The sequence below is a fragment of the Acomys minous genome, assembly GCF_964271855.1.
Source record: "Acomys minous genome assembly, chromosome: 12".
NCBI classification, from domain to species: Eukaryota; Metazoa; Chordata; class Mammalia; order Rodentia; family Muridae; genus Acomys; species Acomys minous.
Window position 1 is genome coordinate 67,316,735 of NC_140493.1, and position 12,024 is coordinate 67,328,758.

Below are 12,024 nucleotides of genomic sequence, written 5' to 3' on the forward strand. Positions count from 1 at the left end.
GTGGAAAAGAATCAAGACTTAAGGGCAAAAGGGTTCCACACCAAGAGCACTGGGGCTGCCACACTCCTGGCAGCCTTTCTGCTAGACACCAGTAATTCTTACCATCAGACACACGCAGTCCACCTGAAGGCTCTCTGCCACAGTCAGTGCCACTTTTTTTTTTAAGATGCTATTTTATTTTTACACTTGTTTCTATGTTGGGGTATTATTGCACATGTGAGTGAAAGGCCAAAATGAAGTTTCAGATCCCCCCAGAGCTGTACTTAGAGGCAGCTGTGGACATCCCCACCCCCATCCCTGACACTCCCCACATATGGGTGCTGGGAACTGAACTAGGGTTCTCAGGAAGAACAGGAAGTGCTTTTAACCACTGAGCCACCTCTGCAGCCTCGACACTTAGGTGTTGTTATTACAACTGTTCCAATTGAACAGATGCAGTCTCTGGACTGCCTACAGCTAAGGAATGCCTTATATTACTGCCACAAATGGAAAAAAATAAGTTCTGCAGATGCTAACTAGAAAGGACTCTTGAGAATAAATATCTCCCCTCCGGGCAGATGCTTGCTCCCATTTAAAGAGCTTGAACCAGCCTGGCTGGGCCTGGTTACAACGGGAACATAAGCAAGAATTGCAAAGGTGCTGAGACCAGACTGCTACCATGTGGAAGCTTCCCCTTTGAAGGAAACACGAGGACGAGCAGCGAACTGGGAAGCACTTTCTTACCAAGTGACTCAATGTTATTTCTTACTCAACCACCTTAATCATTTCCCTGGCACACCATCCTATGCTGTGGGAAACATCTCATTAATCCACAGTTTGGGGGAGGGGGAAATTGGGAACAAGAAGGGCCAGACATGACCTAGACCATATTCTTGAAGCCCTCCTCTTCGCTGCCCAGCACCCTCTAGAGATATACAGTCACAGCCCAGGTGTCTGTGATTGTGATGCCCTTGGGAGGGCTAAAAGGAGCTGCAGCACTATCCACCCCAAAACTCCTCCAGCAGGACCCTGAAGTCAAGAAGTGGCTTCCCATGTGCCCAGTCGCTGGGACCCTAGCAGAAACGGTAGGTTATGGCCATAACCTTCGCTCCCTGGGGTCACGTCCGCATCTGGAGGCTGGAGCCCAGACAGCTGCCTCACACTCTACTCCCTGCATCCCCCCCCCCCCCGCAACCTTCAACTCCACACGTCCCCCGCGCCCCCCGCCCCCCGCTCCCCGACGCAGATGTCCATGTCCGGGGTGTCCCTGAAATAGCCTGAGAAAACAATCTTCAATGCCCAGGAGCAACTGGAGAGCGAGCAATTGCATGAAAGAGTCAAAGTGGGGAATACCCAAAAACAGACACGGTGAGGAGGCGGGGGCTGAGCCACCTCCAAACTTGGTCCTTGCCTACCGGCACCCAAGTGTGGAGCACGCGGAGCCAGGCAGGCAGCTCGCGGGCTCAGCCAAGTTGCAGAGAAGCTTGGGCTGAGCCAGACAGTAGCTTAAGGCTCTCCGCGCTGTAGCCTTCGGGGTGGGTACCGCGACCCGCAAAGGCAAGGTCTGTGCGCAAAGACACTCCGCCAGTGTCCCGCCTGAGCCAGCCAGGCTTTTTTCCCCCGTCCAACAGGGAACCAAAAGGAAAAGTCGACCCGAAAGAAAACTGAATTCGTCGCGAGCGAGGAGAACAGGGGAACGGGCGCTGCCAGCTTTACCTTTTCTCTTTATTCTGTTTTCGAGATTTGTGCAGGAGTCCGATGAGCACCACGGCAGCTCGGATCCCCGCCTTTCGGCAATGCATCCTCCCGGCTGGCTGGGACATGGCGAGGCCGTCGGCGGTGCCCAGCCGCGCCCTCGCCCGCCGCGCGTCCCCGCCGCCCCGGCTCCGCGCTCTCCGCGCTGCCCGCGCCCCGGCCCTTGCCGCCCGCCTCGCATGAGCCCCGCCCCGCCTAGGTGCGCCCGAGGGTCAGGTGACTGGGCGCTCGCTTCCCGACGACCTTCAGCTTCTCCCTGGGGCCCGCGGGGCGGCCGGCGTCCGCTCCTCCAGCGCGGGCATTTCCGAGGCTCGCTCCAGGCGCGGCCGGCCAGCGGCTCCCGGCCTCCCGCTCCGACGCACCGCCCGCCCCAGCCCCGCCCTGGCCCCGCCTCCCGTGCCGGGGCTGCAGACTCCCCCAGCCGACCGGGACCCTAGGGAGCGCAGGCGACCCGACCCGCGAAGCAACCCTAGGAAAATCAGGCGGCCGAACACGGGAGAGTAGGGGACCTGACCTAGGGGAGCGCAGGCAACACGACCCCTGTGAGCTCAAGCGGCTGAACCCGGAGAGAGCAAAGAATCAGATCGAGGACTAAGGCGACTTGCTCGCACCGGGCGCTACGGGGGATCGACGTCCGGATTCGCACCGGCCATAGCCTTTCTCCCCTGTGCCCAGTGTCTGGGTCTTGGATCCTGGGTCCTGTCTCCCGTTCCCCGGTCCCAGGCCCTGCCGGCCGTCTTAGACTTCCTCGCCTGGCTGACAAGCGATCACACCGGCCCGCCAAGATACTTCTCCCATGCTTTCACAGGCTTCACTGCAGGGGAGAATAACAGACACGGAGAATAGAAGAGTTTCCGCCACCATTCTCCCTCCATCCCAGACACACCGCCTTTACGCGCGGCCAACGGCAGACTTCCAATCCCAGGGTCCCACTTTTGGCAGTCGCGGGGGATACTCCCGAGACTACTCGCGAATAGAGGTGGGAGGCTTGAGGATGGCGATAAGGAAAGATGCTGTCTCCCCTTCCCCCACCCTGAGTCCGTGAAAGGATTGTCGTGGGAGGATCAGCCGGCCGCGGTCAGTTCCCACTAACATTTGCTTTCTGGGCCTGGGAATTTAACAACACCGAGTTAGTGATCAATTTGACCCAAGCTCGCCTCCTCCTAAAGGACCAGGTTAGCCAGCGAGACTAGTGTCCTGCGCCCGCACCCAGGTCCCCAGCACACTATATGCAAGCTCCATCCAGACTTTTAACACAGACCAGAGGGGCAGTGGCCTGAGTCCTCACAGTAACAGCACCGGCCTCACTCGAGTCCTCACCTTGATCACTTTCATTTGCTGTGGGGGCCTCCCAGCTCCCCCTTAGCCACTGAAGCGTAACTAACTGCCTTGCCCCCCTAGGGGGAAAGGAATCGGGCGTGGGGGGTGGGGGTGAAGGGAATTAAAACAAGCCAATTAGCCCATCTTTGGAAACAGCTCTGTTGGGGCCAAGAGGTCCCTTAGCAATTTGCCTTGGGTTTTTTTCCCCCCTCTTTAAACACAGTCTGATGTTCAAGCCCAACAGAAAACACAGGGGGAGCAGAACACTGTATCAAGGAACAGAGGGGGCTGCAAATGAACTCCAGGGCCTGGGCTTTGGTCTAGACTCTCCAGTGAGCTCAGCTCCTAGCTGCCGTGAGAGCTGGGGCAAAGAGAAGCAGCCCCAAGGTGATTCCAAGAAGCACCTGGACTATTTATGAAGCACGCATTAGCAATGGCCTTCGGCCCTCCTGAGTGGTGGGGAATCACGGATACTGCCGAGGACGTCTATTTATAACCGGACTGGAGTGACCCCCCACACACACACACACATAAGGCCCCACCCATGGGGTAGGCAGCTAGGCAGCTGCAAGGATTTCACTTCAGAGTCGGCCTGGGGGAAAGAATGGGAAGTGAGTGTTCTCAAATGGGGAAACAAAAACAGCCCCAGCACAGATCGGGTGGGAGAGCCCTCCGGAGCATCTTCAGGTGAGTTAGTTGATGGACAGCTTCCGCTATGTGGCAGAGAGGGTAGCCCCCGGGGTGAGTTATATCTCATTCACTCAGAAGGAAAGGCGTCATCTGAGTGGGAAGTCCACTTGCAGCTGGTGAGCAGCGTAACCTGCTCCCGCCCATCCCCCACGGCTTGGGAGTTAGTTCTCCTCAAACGCAGAGCAGGTACAAAGGCATTAGGGCGAAATCTCTCCACCAAGCAGGGTTTCATTATTTAGTCTTGTTTTGGGGATTCCAGCCCCTCTCAACTCCTTCAGAGGCCCAATGTGGCATATATATATATATATATATATATATATATATATATATATATATATATATATATATATATATATATAATCTCCAAAACACCAGCAGCTTTCGGCCCTGGTCGAACACACTGCCCTTGTTCACACCTGGCCACCAAGCCTGTTACCAACAGGATTTCTCCATAAACACCTGCTGCCCTTCAACCCCTTGTCTCCTCCCACCTAGGAAACACAAAAAGGCAAGAAAACCAATGCCGAAAGGACTCACATCCATCTCTCCTCAGCTTGCCTCTCCCCCGGCATCTACTAAACAAGGTGAATCCAGTGTCCTGCAAGAGACAAGTGGCAGACAGAAATGGAAGACCATCCTTGCGCCACTGTCATCCAAGCAGGTCGCTGCTAACTGCAATAGGGCTAACACACACCTCCCTGCAAATAAGACCATGTCCAACAAGCGCATACAGTGTGGCCCAGACTCTGGGTCCCCCGTATTGGGCCATCTTCTCGACTTCAGTCTTAATACTGTATTGTCAATTGGTTACTTGCACACTTATTTTCGTTGTGTCAGCTTGCTTCTTTACTGACTGGTATCAATGTGACAAAAACAAACTTATTAAGTTCTACCTCCGTAGATCTTGCACACTCAGAAAAACAGGTTAAGTGTGAAGTTTCAGCCAGACATTTGCACCAAACCAAGATGTGGTCCTTGAAGAATTTCACAGCTTGCAAGAGGAGTGAGCAGGGGACATTTTTCACATTTGTGACCGGAAGTTGTTTGCAGGTCACTTTTGAGTAGTTTTTGAAAAAACTGCATATGGTCAGGCCACAAAGAATAAAGGCACTGAAGACAGGAATGGTCACAGAAGGGGTCTCCTTCTGGGTCCCACACCTCACCCCCCAGCAGTATCCTCACTCACCATCCTTAGAGCCCACAGTCCTCAAAAACAAAGTGCCAGGCAGCTGGCAGCCCTGGATCTCAGCCCCAGTGCGGGGGGGGGGGGGGGGGGGGGGGAGGAAATCCAAAGGCTTGTGGGGCCTGGTAGGGGGAGTGCAAGCAAGTTAATCATGAACAGAGGACAGAGAGCTGCGCTGCCACTCTCAGGGCCACACAGACACGCATGCCTAGCCCTGAAGAAAAGGGCTTTCTGTGAGTGGAAACCGGCTCTGGAAACATATCCATGTGAAAGCCAGAACGTAATCTGCACCCCTGGTCCCAGAAACAGCCCCCCCAGGCGACACTCCCTCCCACCTTAGGGTGACACTGCTCTGAAGCAACGCAAATAAGAATGAAAGATTCGGGCCTCCTTTTGAAGCCAGGGTGGGGCCAAATGTCTCCAGATGTAGTGCCCCTCCCTTTCTTCAGGAAGAGCGTCTCCAGCTAGCCTCTGCAATCATCAAACCGTTAAGGAAAAGCAACCGTTAAAATAATAAAATAGAAATTCAGGCAGCATAGTACAGCAATGCCACACTCCTCTACCTTGAGCGACATGTTATGTACACACATTCCTGGAGAAATCACCCCTCAGCCTCCCTCAGCAACTGCTCACACTTGGACTGGGACCTCTCTCACCTGTGCGCCGCCGGGAAACCGGACTAACTTCCTTCCTGGCAGGCACACCAGCGCCCCCTCCTGGATCGCAACACAGTTACAGTATCAGATGAGGAAAAGAAGGGGCGGGGGCAGAGAGAGACTGGAAGGCGGACGGAGGGTGGGAAGAGCGAAAGACTGAAAGAAAGGTCATTCGAGGTGGGAGAGCAGTTTCCATTTTGAAATGTGAGAGGGGGAAGTCTTTGCCAAAACACCAACTTTCCTCTCAACAGCTAACCCCTAAAAGGGCCCATCCCCACAGTGACAGCTACAGGAAGCCATTCATAAGACTCTAAACTAGCCTTAGGAACTGCTGCCCAGCCTCGGGTTCCCAGAACCACACACTCGGGGCGGGGGAAGCAGCAAACCGTCAAGCCAAGCAGAGGCCCCGCCCCAAGCCGGCTCAGATTTTGCAAACAGGTCTAGGAAAGCGGGAGGCATTTCCGAACTCGCGGAGAAGGAAACCACAGGAAGGAAGGAAGCAAGCCCACAGCCCACAGCGCCCGCTCCAGCTGGGCATCCAGCCCTCCGCATCCCCCTGGGTGCCTGGAGTCGGGCGGGCGGGGGGAAGGACCCAAGGTGTGATTTGAATCCGAACTTTTCAGCTATCTATTCAGGGGATTACCAAAAGAGTGTTTAGTAGGCAGAGGAATGCTTAAAATACTGCTTGAGTTTCTCACGGTATTTCAAATTCATATTCCCTCCCTCCCTCCCTTGCAGATTTCGGGTTTTTGCTAAGCTGCGTGACTGATTTTTTTTTCTCCCCACACTGGAAACATTTGAATGAAATTCTTTAGAGTACTCAGTTTCTGAGGAACATGAGACAGTGCTGTTTTAGCACGGAGGCTTCCCAGGGACCATTCCAGAAAACAAGGAGCTCCTGTGGCCAAGTGGCCTACAGCACTAACCTTCCTCCCAGGGTCCCCTGGACCCCATCCTGTTGATCGCAAAGCTCTCAGCTGCTGCCACCTGCTAAGCCACTTGCAACCACAGAGTCTCCAGGGCTGCGCGAAGCTGTCTCTCTATAATATTAGTAACAGTGCTTAGCAACAACACCCTTCGAAGCAAGAACCAGCAGCCTCTCCAAAAAACCTTCCCCACAAAGAACAGAGTGGATTCTAAGGCATGTATTATTTATATACTATCTCACGTGCCCAGTCACAGTCTGGGCTTGACTGTCTGGAAAAATGAGGAATTATACCTGTGTGACTTTGGGTTTGTTTGCTTGCTTGCTATTACCGTAACGACCTTGGCTAGACATTTCTTTTAAATGTCTTTATGGTACTGTCCTTTTCAAAGGCGATCGCAAGTAACCTTTTCCTGGTGAGCCACAACCGTACTTATTGATAGCAGCTACCATCATGAACTAAATGTAGCTATGGGCTGACAGCCATGGAGTCGAGTGGGCATTTGCGCCTACGCTTAGCAGCCTCACGTGACTTTCATTTGAAGATCCTACGTCATGAGGATCAACAGACCCCACGCACAGATAGATCTGACTTGGGATGAAAACTGCCACCTCCAGCTTTCACTAACTTCGTATCTCAGGCTAAGAACTAACCCTAGCTCTTCATCCCCACAAATGAAGATTACACCAACTAGTGCCATCCTAAGTCTACTCCAAGGATGGTCAAGTCTGAAAATGGCAAATGTATCAATCAATGAACTTTGACACATTCACCCAGTGAAATGTTGCTCAGTGACACAGAGGGACAAATCTCCATAGGTGTGATTGCATAGGTTCAAAACCAATGTGCTAGGTACAAAGGCACACACCCTTCATGGTTCCCTTAGAAATGTTAAAACAACCCAAATAACAGAGGAATGCAAGAGTCTGGCTGCCATAGGTATCTGTAATTGTTGGCTGGTTGCTGCTTTTTTAGGGTTTTTTGGTTTGGTTTTGCTTTGCTTTGTTTTTTTGTTGTTGTTTTTTGTTTTTGTTTTTAGTTTCTTTGGGGTTTTTTTGTTGTTTTGTTGTTGTTGCTGTTTTTGTCTTGAGATTGCTATGGGCCTTTATAAACTTTATTTTTGAGGTTATAATTCCATCATTTCTCTCTTCCCTGGGGTGGGTTGTGTATGTGTGTACCCCTAAATGTATTAATACAATCTGCTCAGTCGGTAAAAGTGACTTGATTATGGGTACGGTTTCAGGGCTGGTCATTTGGTCCCCAGCTCCCAGCATTCCTTACTTGCCTGTGGGTCTTTGTGAAGGGCTGAGGCCTCCTGAGCACCCCTCTTCCACGTCAGTGTGTTCAAGTCATGTCCAGGCAGCCATGTGGGCGTAATTTCACAGGTGTAACAGTCTCAGAGCACAGTCCTGGTTCCTCTGACTCTTACAGTTTTTACCAAGCCCTGTTCCCGGAGCCTCAGGTGCAGCAGCTGTGTTGTACATCCATCCATCGGGACGGATTCCACAACACCAACTTTGATAGATTGTTGCTTTGGGTCCAAACTATTCTGAATCAGGATAGACCAAAGTGTCAATTTGACCAAAACATAGAATTACAATTTTATTTGTGTTGCTAGGCAATTTCAAAATTTAAAAAAAAAAAAAATTAAAGAATTGGGCGTAGTGATACCTGCCTTTAATCCCAGTACTCAGGAGGCAGAGGCAGGTGGATCTTTGTCAATTCAAGGCCAAACTGGTATACAGAGTGAGTTCTGGGACAGCCAGGTCTATGCAAAGAGACCCTATCTCAAAAACGAGCGAACAAACAAAACATTCACAGTGGGGAAAATGGCCAGTAGAGGTTACCTCAGGAATTTTGCCTTTCATTGTTTCCTCTGTCGTCTTCTTTGATTCACAACTTTCATGTAAAGACTGCATATCAGTTTTTCAAATCAAATGATCAGGCCCATGACCGAGGCTAGAGTTACAACACTTGCCCAGCAGACACCATAAGAAGAGCAAATATCTAAACCGCTGGACGAGGATGCACACAAAAGCTTCTTCCCTGTGACCTGTAAGTAGACGTGCTTTTGGTGCTTCAGGTGCACGGTGTGACTGTCTCCACTGGTCACTGGCCACCACGGGCAGGCACCCTTGGGATTCTGACCCCACCCCCATCGCACCCCAGTAACACCTCTCTGCTTCCGCCTCCCGGGGCTACCCATGTGGAAATCCTTGCCTCCTAATTCTGAGCAGCTATTGCACACAGAGATGGGGTTCAGGGTGAACAGTGCAAGCCGGGGTCCATCACAGTGGGAGCACTGGCCACCTTTGAGTAAACCTGACAGCCAGACACAGGTCCGCCAGCAGATCCACAGGTCGATGCCACGTCCACCCGGTCCTTGCTGGATACTAGTTTATTTCCAAGTGATCTGAACTATTCTTTCTACGACTGGTCCCTAAGAAGCTCGGGGCTGCGTATGGCTTTCTATAAATAAGTTGTCCCTTATTCATGGGTGGAATCAGAGCCCTTCTGCTAAAGCACACATCTCCTTCTCACACAGACTCTGGACTCTGATGCACTGATGTGCTGATAGATTCTTCGCACCCTGACATTAAATCCTTTTAGCCTAAAAGACAAAACACGAAGCTCATCTTCGGTGCTGACACAGACTCCCCTCCTGGAACTTTGCCAGCGCAGGCTGGATGGAGACATTCCTCCAGCGGTCTAGCTTGTGTCCCCTCTGCTGTAGTCAAAGCTCTCTCTCTGTTAGCAACTCTTTGTTCTCTCCTTACAGGTAGCTGCTTCTAGCTGTTTCTTCTCTGGCACTCGCCGGGTCAGAAGGGGTCCTCAGAAGCTGCCCTTGCTGGTGGCTTGCCACCGACTGGGAAGCCCCACACACTTTGCGTCCTTCTGTTCTCTTCCACCCTATCAGCAGACAGGTTCAGGGAACTCCACACACACACACAAAAAGTAAAACACCCCCCCAAACAGATTTGGGGGTGTGCTATTTCAAGAATGTCTTCGTGGAAACAACAAACAGCTGTTGACAGAGGAATGAAAGGTTCTGAGGTTTCCATTTCCTAAAAAGAAAAGGGTTTTTTTTGGGGGGGGCAAGGTGGGGAGGGGATTCATTCATCAATTTACAGTCGTCCCCACTGGCGAGCTGCAAATGCAGGCAGCCAGCCGCTACGCTTCTGATAGCCCTTTCTGCTCAGGGAAGGTCCTCAGAAAAGCGGTGTGCGGATCCTGACACCAGGCCTAGGCCACTGGTGTCTGTCACTTTAGCTACCCAGAAAGGTCACCATGCCTGCCGTGTGCACACACACACACACACACACCACACACACACATCACACACACACACACCACACACACAAACACCACATACACACACACCACACACACACACACCACATACACACCACACACACACACACACACACCACACAAACACACACCACATACACACATCACACACACACACATCACACACACACACCACACACACACACACCACACACACACACATCACACACACACCATACACACACATCACACACACACACCACACACACACACACCACACATACACACACACACACACACACCACCAGCTGCTGTCCCCTTCACTCTGTTGAGCCCTGCAGAAGGCCCAGCCACCTTAGCCTTTTTTGTGTCTCTCGTTGCGTGTGTGCCCAGAGTGCCTCGGCACCAGTAAGACTTGGAAGTTCTGCTTGCCGCTGTCTGTTGTCATTTTGTTTGGTACAAGCCCTATAGAGAGACACAGACAAAGGCAGACAGACACACAGACAGAGACAGAGAAAGGAAGGAAAGACATTTAAATCTTCCCTCCAGACCTATGTATAGTAGCAGTGCTTAGAAAGCAAAGTAAAAACAAAACAAAACAAAAACCAATGTACAGAAAAGGAACAACTACAACAACAAAGAAAGCAAAGGCAGACAGACCTTTGTGAGTTCAAGGCCACCCTGGGTACACAGTGAGACCTGAGACCCTGTCTCAAATAAAACAAACAACAAAAACAATTTCCCTCCAGCCATATGGGGGTCACAAAGATGGGTCAGGTCACAAAAATAACAAAAACATCTAAAGTTTCCTGAAACCTTCCTTTTGAACACATTAAATCCATTCCAAGGTTGAGGGGAGCTGGGCTGGTGACGCTGTACTGCGCACACTCTCCATCCTACATTTCATCAGTAGAATGTTCTAAAGACAGTGACCTGGCAAGGCCAGCAGTGACCTTCATGTGACCTCTTATCCATTATGAGAATGGATTTCTTCAATGCTGAAGAAGCAAAACCCTTGCTTTTCATAAAGAATCAGGACCTGAAACTGCCTGAGCTCCCCCAAGGTGGGAGGTAGAGCGAAGGGTACAGCCAACCAGCTCTACACGGAACCCCAAGGCGGGAGGTAGAGCGAAGGGTACAGCCAACCAGCTCTACACGGAACCCCCAAGGCGGGAGGTAGAGCGAAGGGTACAGCCAACCAGCTCTACACGGAACCCCCAAGGCGGGAGGTAGAGCGAAGGGTACAGCCAACCAATTCTACAGGGAACCCCCAAGGCGGGAGGTAGAGCGAAGGGTACAGCCAGCCAGCTCTACATGGAACCCCCAAGGCGGGAGGTAGAGCGAAGGGTACAGCCAACCAGCTCTACACGGAACTCCCAAGGCGGGAGGTAGAGCGAAGGGTACAGCCAACCAGCTCTACATGGAACCCCCAAGGCGGGAGGTAGAGCGAAGGGTACAGCCAACCAACTCTACAGGGAACCCCCAAGACGGGAGATAGAGTGAAGGGTACAGCCAGCCAGCTCTACACGGAACCCCAAGGCGGGAGGTAGAGTGAAGGGTACAGCACCAGAGGAAGGAAGGAAATGGAAAGAGACTAATTTGTTTCACAGTCACACACGGCAGGCCAAATCCCTGCCTCCTAGCCAGGCAGGTGCTAACCAACTGGTCTGTGTGGGTCTCTCCCCTTGGTGGAGGAAATAAGAAGTGATTGACAGAACCCAGGGTTGTGAGGTAAACCAGATAACACATATGGGAGGACCCCCAAACAGGGCATTCACTAACTTCCTGACCTTCAAGGATAGGAAAATAAGAAGCTTAGACCTTGTGTTAGTCAGTTTGTTGTTGTTGTTTATTTGTTTGTCAACTTGATACAAAGTATAGTCACCTGAAAAGAAATGGGAACTGGGAAAATGTTTCTGTCACATGGGTTGTAGGCAAGTCTATAGGGCATTTTCTTAATTAATGGTTGATATAGGAGAGCCCAGTTCACTGTCGCTAGTGTCATCCTAGGCAGGTGGTCCTAGGTGGTATAAGAAATCAGGCTGAGGGGCTGAAGAGATGCCTCAGAGGTTAAGAGCACTGGTTGCTCTTCCCGAGGTCCTAAGTTCAATTCCCAGCAACCACATGGTGGTTCACAACCATCTATAATGTGATCTGATGCCCTCTTCTGACCTGCAGGTGTACATGTAGGCAGAGAACTGTATACATAATAATAAATAAATAT

General features: G+C 51.6%; 1 protein-coding gene across 9 annotated transcripts in view; it reads right to left on the bottom strand.

Annotated features, from left to right (window-relative positions):
* The window catches only part of RAP1GAP2 (RAP1 GTPase activating protein 2), a 238,502-nt gene that overhangs the window by 142,344 nt on the left and 84,134 nt on the right, over positions 1-12,024 (bottom strand). Inside the window, exon 1 of one of the 9 annotated variants that reach the window (XM_084802779.1) lies at positions 1,696-2,070. The exons of the other annotated variants lie outside the window; for them this stretch is intronic. Coding sequence (XP_084658905.1) covers positions 1,696-1,802 — 107 coding nt within the window. The 5' untranslated portion in view covers positions 1,803-2,070. Of the gene's footprint in view, positions 1-1,695; positions 2,071-12,024 lie in introns of those variants that run through there. 9 annotated transcript variants of the gene reach the window in all.